The sequence below is a fragment of the Ips typographus genome, linkage group LG1 (genome assembly GCF_016097725.1).
Source record: "Ips typographus isolate SLU linkage group LG1, UJ_Ityp_2.0, whole genome shotgun sequence".
In the NCBI taxonomy this organism is placed as follows: domain Eukaryota; kingdom Metazoa; phylum Arthropoda; class Insecta; order Coleoptera; family Curculionidae; genus Ips; species Ips typographus.
Genome location: NC_138422.1, coordinates 12,477,988 through 12,489,899, shown reverse-complemented (window position 1 = coordinate 12,489,899; position 11,912 = coordinate 12,477,988). Strand labels below are relative to the sequence as shown.

The window sequence follows — 11,912 nt, the reverse complement described above, 5'->3', positions numbered from 1 at the left end:
TTGGCATTTAGGACAGTGTTGCCTATGTGCTGTCAGTCTGTTACTGTCATCAACGTCACTGATCAGTAATTTTTTTTGGAGTTTTGTTTGTTTTTTTAACTATTTGAATTATTGAATTTGTTTATTTTGGTTTGGTTAGTGGCCACAGGAAATGTTTATGCTAAGTATTCGCCGCTTTAACTAAACCAACTTTGCTTAGCAAAAGTTATAATACAGTTTAAGATGCCGAGAACAATTTTAGAAAATCTTAGCGGAAGAAAATTGAGTGTTTTAGTGACGATTTTGCTCTTGAGCCAGTTAACCTGTTTTCTGGTTGGACTAATATGTCCCTGCCCTGGCAGTACTCAACAAATTTTGGCTACTGTTTGCCTGGACCATACCCCTAAAAACAAGCTGAAGCCCCAATTGTTTTTTCGAAACTGTGCCTCAAAAATTGATTTGCTTCAAATTAATTCAAATAGTAATATAAAGGCAGAAGATGTGGTAGGTAGCTGAACTTTACCAACCAAGCAAAACTTTATTATCCCTTTCGATTCTATCCAGGTTTTCGTAGTAGAAATGCCGAACGGGGGTCATGACTTTTCACGCTGGCAACAGAGTCTTGTGGGGGTGCTTGAAATTCACATGGTTTACAAGAAAGGACAAAAGCTGGTCAATTTAATGATGGAATTGACTTTAGATGCACGTTTAGCTTACAGTGACAAAACAGACCAAGGAAGAGGTGATTGGATACTATATAAGGAGGCAGTTACAAAAAGGTAATGATTTTTTAAATATTGTTGTAGTGATATTGATGATTGTTTGATGATATAATTTAAGAACCTTTCTATTAAATATTGATGATTAACAAATTAAAGACAGCTTGTACTACTGAATCATATCCAGAGAATTGGCATAGTTTAAAATTTTAGTTAGCTATTAGCACTAAATAACAATACTATTAATTATTTGTACCCAAATGAATAGTATAGGTATGACTATCATAAATTATGATCATCTTGACATAGGGGTGTGACACAGACATTTTTGCAAATTTTTCTTTCAAAAATAATTTCTGTAATTATTTTTTGTGAGATCACTGTAAGTCAAAATTAATTCCTGGATCTAATTCTACAAAAAAACTGCTTTTTAAAACTTTTTTTATTCATTAAATTCGGCATTTTGGAGATACAGTCTGTTAAAAATTGCCAAAAATTATGCTGTATCTATCTTATTTTGTATGATAAGGATAACTACTAAATGGCTGAATTTTTTAGTTTCTGGGCATGATCATTCCAGTATCAGATTAATAAATAATTATTTTTGGGTACCATTTTACTGACAAAAACATCACTTTGAATTTTTACTTCACACACTTTCACACTTAGTAATTTTTCAGATACATGGACTGCATTTTCGAATATTCAAGTGAGCAGAACAAGGAAGACTACCCATATAGTTGTACTATGGTCCCGTTATTTGAGTTAGGATCACTGTATCATGACTATTACTTGTTAAATCTCAGGCTTCCTTACGAGGCAAAACAAGAGATTAACACCCAAATTGGAAAAATCGGCGACATATCTTTGCGTTTGATTCACATGAACGGCGGTTTTACTAAAGTATTTGTTAGTTTAAAAACAGTATTTTTTCCACTTATTCTAGGCACTATGTATTGGTTTTGGAATAGAGTGCATAGTTTAGCTCGGACGCCAGCTTTGCTAGAGTGCATGTTAATCTATTTAGGTGCTTCACTGGCTTTTTTGAATATCCCACTTGAGTATCTAACTTTGTTTATTGATATTCCCTACATGTTGCTGCTTAGTGATATAAGGCAAGGAATTTTCTATGCCATCTTGTTCTCATTCTGGTTAGTATTCACTGGTGAGCATAATTTGTTGATTCAAGAATGTGAAGATAGAAACAGCTTGAAAAAGTATTGGAAGCAGTTGAGCTCTATAGCAGTTGGCTGTGTTTCTTTACTTATTTTTGATTTGTGGGAGAGAGGAGTACATTTGGTTAATCCGTTTTACTCTATATGGATTACTCCTTTAGGTACCAATTTAGCTCTAAGCTTCGTTATTTGCACGGGCCTTTGTGCTGGAACTTACTTTTTGTTTTTGTGTAACATGATTTGGAAAGTATTTAAAAATATCGGTATTAAACGTTCAATATTGGAAAGCATGACTCAGACTGAGCGTTTACACTATGAAGGCATTATGTATCGATTTAGGCTTTTGATGGGTGCCACTTTCGTTTGTGCAGCAATTACGGTAGTGTCGTTCTTTTTCAGTCAGTACCGTCAAGGGGAGTATAATAATACTCCCCTGACGGAGACGGGGACCTCTCTTATTCATACTGGAGTTTATGGTATGTGGAATGTTTATACGTTAGCTTTGTTGATGTTGTATGCTCCCAGTTATAAAACGTGGTCCGAGCTTACTTGCACTGAAGGAGAAATGGGTTCAAACCTCTTTTTCAAATCATATTTACTTTCTAAATACAACCGACGTCCTATCTTAGGTGATCACCCGGTACATAGTAATGTTGTTGACAATGGCCAGAAACTATCTAGCAATGGCATCTATTTGCCATTGCCAGAAAAAAGAGTGCATGGCGCCTCTGAGTATTAATCTAAATACCTTATGTATTGAGATACTATTGTGTGGCTGTGAAATTGGTTAAATTGCTGATACTGCGTATGTGCAGTTTAAGTGTGATTCTGGGTGCCAAAGAAATGTTATAAAAGTTTTATGTTCAAAGAATATATTTATAGGTGTTTTCAACAGTTATAATATGTTTACTAACTAGTTTCCTTTAATAATTGTTGGTCAATTCTAACTTAAAGGTTACTTTAAGTATTAGTTTAGTACCTATAAATTATAATTTATATTCTAAAATTTAAAAAATTGCAAAAAAAAATATTAATAAAGTCTACAGGGGTGGGCATAAATCACCTGGCAGCCTTGAAAACAGTACATGCGTCCGACCCGAACGAACGTTTCTTAAACTTGTGTTTCCGTTTTATAAAATTTCTTGAATTTTTGCAAATTTGCCAGGTGACTTATGCCCACCCCTGTATGCAAAAATTCAAGAAATTTTATAAAACGGAAACGAAAAAAGCGAGAGTGGTGGGTCTGACGCATGAACTGTTTTCAAGGCTGCCAGGTGACTTATGCCCACTCCTGTATTTATGTTGTCACGTGATTGTCCATATTAGATGTCGCCAAAAGATGCGACAACATTGCTCATTCATTCGCGACATATCATCTGCTGTCAACATGACAATCGCCGTTACCTGGTATTCTTCGGTTTGGTACTCCAGACCATTTAGCGGCTATTGCAAAAATCAAAGAAAATTGTCGAGTATTTAGATGACCTAACAATTTAATAGGAAAGTTAAATGAAGCTTTAGGAATAACACTTTGGACTTACAAATGATTGTTTTTATTACAGTTACGTCACTCCATTTTACTTTCTTTCCCGCTATAAATCGGTATTGCCTGGGAATCATGGGACTGAACCCGTAAAGAGCCACTGCCACTGTACCCGCAAGTAATGACTCATTACTGACGTTTACGTAATGGATGATATTATGTATTCAAAACTAGAATAATATCATGGGGTAACCCCAAGGAGGTTAACAGTAAAGGAGTGCTTAATCCCATAAGCGCAATCTTGCCGGTATCGGCTCGGGCCGGTGACGATTTTTACGTCACCATGGGTCTCTCGCGTTCGCGCGATTGTTTTGCGCGATGCGCGATTGCAGTCGATCATTCACGAATATGATCTCGTACATAGCATCTCGGGCGAATATTTAGCGTATTGTGCACCCGAAGGCCCACTGTGACGTCAGAATTCATTCGCCGCCGGGAAACAAAATCGGCCGATCGAGCAATCCTTGACTGTTTAATATCCTTGGGGTAACCCTACCTATACCCCGTTTGTGCATTAAGCGACCAAAACGGATTTGTCTCTATGCCACAGATATTAGGTGGTTCTGGTTTTGGTTACAAGTTACAATGGTCACTGACAGCCACTCGCACTGCACCACCGCCCTCTGTACAAGAAAGCCTAGAATGTCACTTTTAATGGCGGCGTTAGCGGTTTTTTTTTTGTACACAAACCTATGGAGATGCAGTAGAAAATATGTTTTTTTTTTTATTTTTTCGTGTAGTTGATTAGAAGTTGTGAGTGAAAAATCAAAGAACGCTTCATTCCTGATCCAGATATGTATAGATATGGCTTTTTATATCCAATAAAGTCCAGCCAAAGCAAGTTTGGTTAGAACCCTTTGTCTTGGAAAGTACAACAAACTAATGTAAAATCTGCTCAATCAAAGAAAATTTGGAAATCCTTGAATCTAGGTAAGCAAAACTGGTAAATGGGTTTTATATTATTACCAAGACCTTTCTTTTAAAATGTAAATGTGCCAATGAAACTTCTAAAAGCTGTCCTGTTTCTTCAGAGTAAACCTTTGTTGCTCTCAAAATGCAGGCGGCCTCAAAATGTAACTCACTTATGTATGTAAGAGGCAATAAGTTTACTGAATGAGAAAGCATATTGTACTTACCACTGAGTATTGTGTTGGAGTAAAATCATTCCAGTTCAAAGCTTTCAACCACTGTTGGGTTCGAGCAGGGTCTTTTGGAAAGGAAAGGACACTTTTGGGCCTTTCTCCAAATTGCTTTTACAATTTGGCAAACAACAAGTGTGACGGCATATTGTAGAGGCAATAGAATTTAAGTTAAAAAACCAACAACAAATTATAGAACAATGAAGGAACAATAACAATAGTGATAACACAATAAAATGAACACAAACTACACTTTCACTAGAACAACAAACATATAAACAACAATATATAATAGCAAACAAAAATTACTTTGGCAAGTAATCCCAAGTCTTGACTTTAAACTTTAAAAATTAATTTAATCATCCAAAAACTCAATTTCCACAATACAAACAAATGCAAACTGTCAATCCCATATTTCGGCCATATTGGAATTTTTGGCATGCACCTTCTTGGCTTTCTTGTACAGAGGGCGGTGACTGCACTCGTTCAGTCGACCACAGATCACATTAAAAGTGTCTGTCAGACTGTCGGTCTATCACTGTCACCCGTCAGCTGTCATCAGCGTCAATGGTCAGTTTGATGTCATTTTGACCGGACTTTTGTTTGTTTTGTTTATTTGTTTGTTTGGTTAATGGCCGACAGGAAATGTTTATGCTAAGTATTCGCCGCTTTAACTAAACCAACTTTGCTTAGCGAAGGTCATAATACAGTTCAAGATGCCGGGAACAATTTTAGAAAATCTCAGCGGAAGAAAATTGAGTGTTTTAGTGACGATTTTGCTCTTGAGCCAGTTAACCTGTTTCCTTGTTGGACTAATATGTCCCAGCCCTGGCAGTACTCAACAAATTTTGGCTACTGTTTGCCTGGACCATACCCCGAAAAACAAACCGAAGCCCCAATTGTTTCCTCGAAACTGTTCCTCAAAAATTGATTTGCTTCAAATTAATTCAAGTAGTAATATAAATGCAGAAGATTTGGTAGGTAGTTGAACTTTACCAACCAAGCAAAACTTTATTATCCCTTTCTATTCTATCCAGGTTTTTGTAGTAGAAATGCCGAACGGGGGTCATGACTTTTCACGCTGGCAACAGAGTCTTGTGGGGGTGCTTGAAATTGACATGGTTTACAAGAAAGGACAAAAGCTGGTCAATTTAATGATGGAATTGACTTTAGATGCACGTTTAGCTTACAGTGACAAAATAGACCAAAAAAAAGGTGATTGGATACTATATAAGGAGGCAGTTACAAAAAGGTAATGAATTTTTAATTATTGGAAAAGGTAGTGTTATAGAAAAGGTCTTACACTAGTGAGACAAGCCTAAATGCTGTTGCTGAGTAGCTGAGATATTGTTTGGTGATATAATTCAGAATTGTTTCTAGTAAATCAAACAAATTTAAGACTGCTTGTACACCTTATTGATATCCAGGAAACTGACAGTTTTAAAGATTTGTTCACTAACACACAATTCTATATTTTATATGACTTATAGCTCATTTTGGGTCACTGTCTATAACTATCTGAGTGGTGGTCTCATTTGAAATTGGCAGTGATGTCACTTTGTGGGCAGTTTCTTTAGAAAGTTAAGATCCATTTTGACTTCAAATTAGGGATGGTCAAACACCTAGTCCTAGTACATTCCTTGGCAGCAAATTTACATGAATATGCACCATATGCATTCAAAATTCTGTCCTTACCCCAGCCACAGTGTTGTCAGTCTATTTGGCAGATGATGTTAATGACAACTATCAACTGTCCCCTGTCCCTGACTAAGAATTAAAGAAATCAACAAATAGAAATTATTCATTGGCTGATGTCTTATATTTTTAACAGAATTTTAATGGATTCATAATGTTAGAATAATTTGCAGAAGACACATGTGACACCAATCTTTAAAGATTCTGGTTTGGAATCAAGTCCAAAATAATAACCATCTTGACATTTAAGTTTACCAATTTTTAACTTTGGAAAAAAATAAATTTAGGGGCATTCATAAACCTTTTCATCACTTTTCGTTGTAGTTCACTGTCACTTCTCTCAAACTATTTGAACTGGAAAACTTTAATTGTTTCTGTGTTTCCCTCATTTCTTGTGGCATTCCTTTCCTGTTTGTTATTCTTCCATGTTTTGTCTTCATCTAAGTGCAGTGCTAAGTGTAATTTTTTTTATCATGGTTATTAAAAAAGGGTATAATTTGGTTCATAAAAGTGACAGTATTTAGGTAAATAGAAATGAAGGGCGGAAATAAAATTCCTCAATTTTCTAAATTAACATCACTATTTTTATAATTTAGTTTTACATGTAATTTAAATAAATTTAGATTTTTTAATTTGGTGGTATAAAACTGACTTAATCGATAAGGAAGTTTATATTCCTACATGTGGGTATGAGAAGGAAGCTAAATGGCTTAAGTTTTTGATTTCTGGCCACTATAATCTCAGGATCAGCTTAAGAAATAATTATTATTGTGTACCATTTTAGTGACAAAAAACCATTTTAAACTTTCACTTTGCACTGTATATTTTCTTTGTTTTCCAACAAAATAATATCTTACTCTTCCTTTATGGCCATAACTTTTATGGTGTAAATGTCACACTGCCTAATTTATGGCCCTCATAAAAGAATAATATACTTTTTTCAGATACATGGACTGCATTTTCGAATATCCAAGTGAGCAGAACAAGGAAGACTACCCATATAGTTGTACTATGGTCCCGTTATTTGAGTTAGGATCATTGTATCATGACTATTACTTGTTAAATCTCAGGCTTCCCTACAACGCAAAACAAGAGATTAACACCCAAATTGGAAAAATCGGCGACATATCTTTGCATTTGATTCACATGAACGGCGGTTTTACTAAAGTATTTGTTAGTTTAAAAACAGTATTTTTTCCACTTATTCTAGGCACTATGTATTGGTTTTGGAATAGAGTGCATATTTTAGCTCGGACGCCAGCTTTGCTAGAGTACATGCTAATCTATTTAGGTGCTTCACTGGCATTTTTGAATATCCCACTTGAGTATCTAACTTTATTTATCGATATGCCCTACATGTTGCTGCTTAGTGATATAAGACAGGGAATTTTCTACGCCAGCTTGTTGTCATTCTGGTTAGTATTTACTGGTGAGCATATGTTGATTCAAGAATGCGGAGATAGAAACAGCTTGAAAAAGTATTGGAAGCATTTGAGCTCTATAGCAGTTGGGTGTGTTTCCTTACTCATTTTTGATTTGTGTGAGAGAGGAGTACATTTGGTTAATCCGTTTTCCTCTATATGGATTACTCCTTTGGGTACCAATTTAGCTCTAACCTTCGTTATTTGCGCGGGCCTTTGTGCTGGAATTTACTTTTTGTTTTTGTGCTACATGATTTGGAGAGTATTTAAAAATATCGGTATTAAACGTTCAGTATTGCCCAGCATGACTCAAGCTAGACGTTTACACTATGAAGGCATTATGTATCGATTTATGTTTCTGATGGGTGCCACTTTGGTTTGTGCAGCAATTACGGTAGGGTCGTTCCTTTTTAGTCAATACCGTCAAGGGGAGTATAATTACGATGATTCTTTAGATGTTGCTTGGACATCTGTCATTCATACTGGAGTTTATGGAATGTGGAATGTTTATACGTTAGCTTTGTTGATGTTGTATGCTCCCAGCCATAAAAAGTGGCCCTCTGAGCCTACTTGCACTGAAGGAGAAGAAGTAGAATTTAGCAGGTTGTCTAGCGAGGCTGTTACACCGAATGAAATTTCTTCTTTGACTTCATTTGTTGCTAAAGCTAACATTGACTAAGGAAACTTGATAATTTTTTTCAAATTCTTGCCATTTTGATATAAACTGATCTGTTCTTCCAATTTTTTTAACATGATTCTATAGAATCTGGTTACTTTGAAGTACTGGCTTATTTTTACCCTAAACGATGATTATTTGTATTAAAATTAAATTTTTGTACTTAACTTTTTATTATTTTTTTATTGAGCTCTAGTGATCATTATGAAAATAAACATTTTTGCGTATTTCCCCTTATTGACGTACGCTTGAAACTCTCTATATCAAAATATTTATACATGAGTAGTTTTAGTGGATATTTTTATATGTATTTGTACGTTTCAAAACTTAGGAATTTAGTAACCTTTGCCATCAACTATTTTCAGTATTATTTTAATTTTGTGATGTATCTTTTATCTTTAGCTAATTTACAAACTCTGTTGTTCACGTTGTTTGCAATTCTGCTTTTTCATGCTATTCCCAAGGGTTAATTTCTCGTCTCGGTAAAACAGGACGAACAAGGGGAGCAACAGAGCTTATAAATCCAGTTTATTAAGCAATATTATGTGTAGTTTGATAGTATTATAACTCTTTGAGCAATAACCATGCAATTTGTGTAATATATACTCTTATACATAAACAGAAGTTATAGTTTTATCCACAAATTTGTCCCTTTTTTTTCTTTCTTTTTCAAATTATAGGAAAAAGCGAAGCATTTGGTAGAAATATGACCATTTTTGGCGCGAAAAGTATATCAACGATTAAATTTACAGTTTTAGTGATTTTTGGTACAAACATTTTATTCTTTAATTTCTTTTGTCTTTTCAATTCTTCTTTTAATCAGATAATATTTTCGCCTTTTATATTTGTGTTTTAAATTTAGTGTCTTTCGTCGTTTCTCTTTTGACCTAAAGGAACACTATGTCTCGTGCAAAAACTATATTCTCTAGTTTTTGTGCATTTTCTTCTTTCTGTTCAATTCTTGTTCTTTTAAACGAATGATCTTCTCACTTTTTATGTCTGTTTTTTAAATTTAGTGGCTTTCCATTCACTTCTTCTCTTTTTTCAATTCTTCTGGTAGAAATACCATTTTTGGCGCAAAAGTTATATCTGGTAGTTATGAAGTCTTTTCAATTTTTTTTCTTTTAATCGGATGGACTTACTGGCGTAACTGTGTTTTTTAAATTTAATGGCTTCTTTCTCTTCAATTCATCTTTTAATCTGGTTGAATAATGACAAAAATATCATCGTTGGTGCAACAATTTTGTTATTTAATTTTGGCGCTTTTTCTTCTTTCCAGTAAATTCTATAGAAATACCATTTTTACACCAATAGAGTATATTCTATATTAAGAGCGGAAAGTATATATTTGCCGCTTGCACATGAAAATTGCAGCTTGAGGCGAAGCCGAACTCTGCAATTATGTAAAAGCGGCAAAAGTACTTTCGGCTCGAAATATAGACGATATTTTTTCGACGACTGCTGTGGGGTTTTCGTAGCTCGAACTCATTGTCACCATTTGTTTCAAGCAGGTATGTCAAGCGTTGTTATGAAAACGCCGAAAAAGTTGGTGAGTAGATTGTTAGTAGAAAGCGAAAATGCTCTAGAGCAGAAAATGATTCACTTTCTGTGCACGTGCGGAGTATAACCACTTTCTGCTTTGAAATGGAAACGTACATGAGGTACTTTCAAAGTCAGTCGTCGAAAAAATTGTTTAATATTAGTTTTATTTTCACTAATCACAAAAATAATTTTCACTTTGTAAAAAAAAATTATATACAAATTGTCAACTAAAGATGAGCTTTTCAACTATAAAAATTTCACAATTGAATCGCAGAGAAACAAATAAAATTAAAACTGAGGGTTACACAAATGTATCTTGAAGCTCTTAAATAAATCAAAATGAAACCAGGAATAAAAAAGTCCAGTTTAAAAGAATATCAAATATGTATTTTATATTTTCTTCCTATATCAGTAACGTTACAATCAATGGTACGCACAAATTGCAAGTTAGAATAGCCGTACAAAAAATAAATCTTAAACCTAACAAGACATGGCAGATTTCTGTTAACAACTAATAATAATTCTCCTGTCTAATACATTTTTATTTACCTTATTAATCTACATTTTTACATTCGCTTTCTCTGAACAAATTTACAATAATTAATATCTATTTTATTTTAACAAGTAAATATACTCCTAACAACAACAATAACTATTTGGCACTATGGAAATTTGTGTTTCTATAAATCAAAACGTTTAGAGATACTGTTAAACTGTCTGTCCGTAAGTTTTCTGCTGTCTTATAATAGATACATAAACATTACAAAATAGAAAAATTACAATTTTTATTATAACGCCAAGTTTAGAAATGTCTTGTTTCTCTTCCAAAAAGAAAATGAAAAGACATCTCCAAAATTGAAAATTACAGCACCGTCACACATTTAAACTGATTAACAAAAGTATATGGCCAACAATCGTCTTAAATCTAAATGTAAACACGCCTAAATGTCAGGCAAACAAATTCTAAGTACAATATTTGTCGATCGCTTTAGGATCAAATCCTGAATTTCAGAATTTTTGCTAGGCGATTTTATCGAAAAAAAAAAAAACGTTCTGCTAGGGGTAACCAATAATAATTTACTACCATAAATGTGGCAACGTGTGGTTGAAGAGGAAAATTAGACGTAACTTTCACTCTCAGCGTCCGTCACCAACAGTAACCGAGCAGTAGCGTACATTGGTGGCGGCGGTGGAGGCGGCCTGTACATGGGCGGGATGTGTACGGGCGGCAAATGTTTTAACGGTGGCGGCCTCCTGGGCGGTATAGGCGGCGAACACAAACTGTAATTAATTTTCCTGTTAACAATTTTTAGATGTTAAATTATTTGTATGAAACAGTTTTAATATAGTATATTAAGTATCAAGAACAGTAAGTAAGCTTTACTGCGAAGGATGACAAAGTTTCTAGTAGTCTAATTTGTCTGAGATAAGTAAAGCTGTTACTGTTTTGTGATGCTTACACTATTTTTTGTACGACTTCAGCAAAATCATCCTCATTTATTAAATAAAATTAAAATATTCTAACAAATTATTAGTTAGCCCTAGCAACCAAAAACTGGACAGTAACTAGTCTTTCCCACTTTCAAAACAGGTGCTGTAATTACTCAAAATTAGACAAGTCGTACAAAAAAACGATATTAATTAAGTTTTAGTTAATTTGTTGGTTAGATTGAGACATATAATATACAGGGTGGTCCAGTTTTAAATGTCAATAATTCACCAATCGATAGCCTATCAAAAAATAAGTTGACATGCATTATGTCATTTTGCTGAAGAACGCTTCCTAAGGAAGAAACAGATTTCCAAATTTCAGTTTAAAAAATCGTTTTTTTGCTACAACTGTCAGACCGTTTGACCAATTTTGATCAAATTTGGAACAAGCAATTATGAAATGAGTACTCGTTTATATGATGTGAATGACATTCTTCAAAATTGTTTAGATGCGTCAATATAGGGGGATAGTCTTTATTTTCTTCGTTCACTGGATATTATTCAAAATTGACAAAAATGTCTACTTGGGTTA

The 11,912-nt window shown here is 34.2% G+C and overlaps 3 protein-coding genes and 1 long non-coding RNA gene across 13 annotated transcripts in view; 2 read left to right on the top strand and 2 right to left on the bottom strand.

Annotated features, from left to right (window-relative positions):
- Positions 1 to 70: 70 nt before the first annotated feature.
- On the top strand, positions 71 to 2,762 carry LOC145730672 (protein wntless-like). Its single transcript, XM_081982004.1, has 3 exons — positions 71 to 483; positions 544 to 758; positions 1,379 to 2,762. The coding sequence occupies exons 1-3, from the start codon at positions 223 to 225 to the stop codon at positions 2,610 to 2,612; spliced, it is 1,710 nt and encodes a 569-aa protein (XP_081838130.1). The 5' UTR covers positions 71 to 222; the 3' UTR covers positions 2,613 to 2,762.
- Positions 2,729 to 4,374, bottom strand: LOC145730886 (uncharacterized). Of its 3 annotated transcripts, none has more exons than XR_014178694.1 (3): positions 3,913 to 4,374; positions 3,415 to 3,548; positions 2,729 to 3,358 (listed from the first exon to the last, which is right to left on the bottom strand). It is a non-coding gene; the product is annotated as an uncharacterized LOC145730886 (long non-coding RNA). The 3 variants fall into 3 exon arrangements; XR_014178698.1 differs by having other exon boundaries at positions 3,415 to 4,053; positions 4,107 to 4,374; XR_014178693.1 differs by having other exon boundaries at positions 3,415 to 4,374.
- Positions 4,375 to 4,533: 159 nt separating this feature from the next.
- Positions 4,534 to 8,971, top strand: LOC145730682 (protein wntless-like). The gene is made up of 3 exons (XM_081982016.1): positions 4,534 to 5,532; positions 5,593 to 5,807; positions 7,195 to 8,971. Exons 1-3 carry the CDS (start codon positions 5,272 to 5,274, stop codon positions 8,348 to 8,350), a joined length of 1,632 nt encoding a protein of 543 aa, XP_081838142.1. The 5' UTR covers positions 4,534 to 5,271; the 3' UTR covers positions 8,351 to 8,971.
- A 1,283-nt stretch (positions 8,972 to 10,254) lies between these two features.
- The window catches only part of LOC145730572 (rho GTPase-activating protein 20-like), a 198,144-nt gene continuing 196,486 nt past the window's right edge, over positions 10,255 to 11,912 (bottom strand). For 7 of the 8 annotated variants that reach the window (XM_081981861.1, XM_081981846.1, XM_081981877.1 and 4 more), the window contains one exon: positions 10,255 to 11,185. In XM_081981861.1, coding sequence (XP_081837987.1) covers positions 11,008 to 11,185 — 178 coding nt within the window. In that variant the 3' untranslated portion in view covers positions 10,255 to 11,007. The remainder of the gene's footprint in view (positions 11,186 to 11,912) is intronic. The other variant, XM_081981870.1, reaches the window with a different exon arrangement.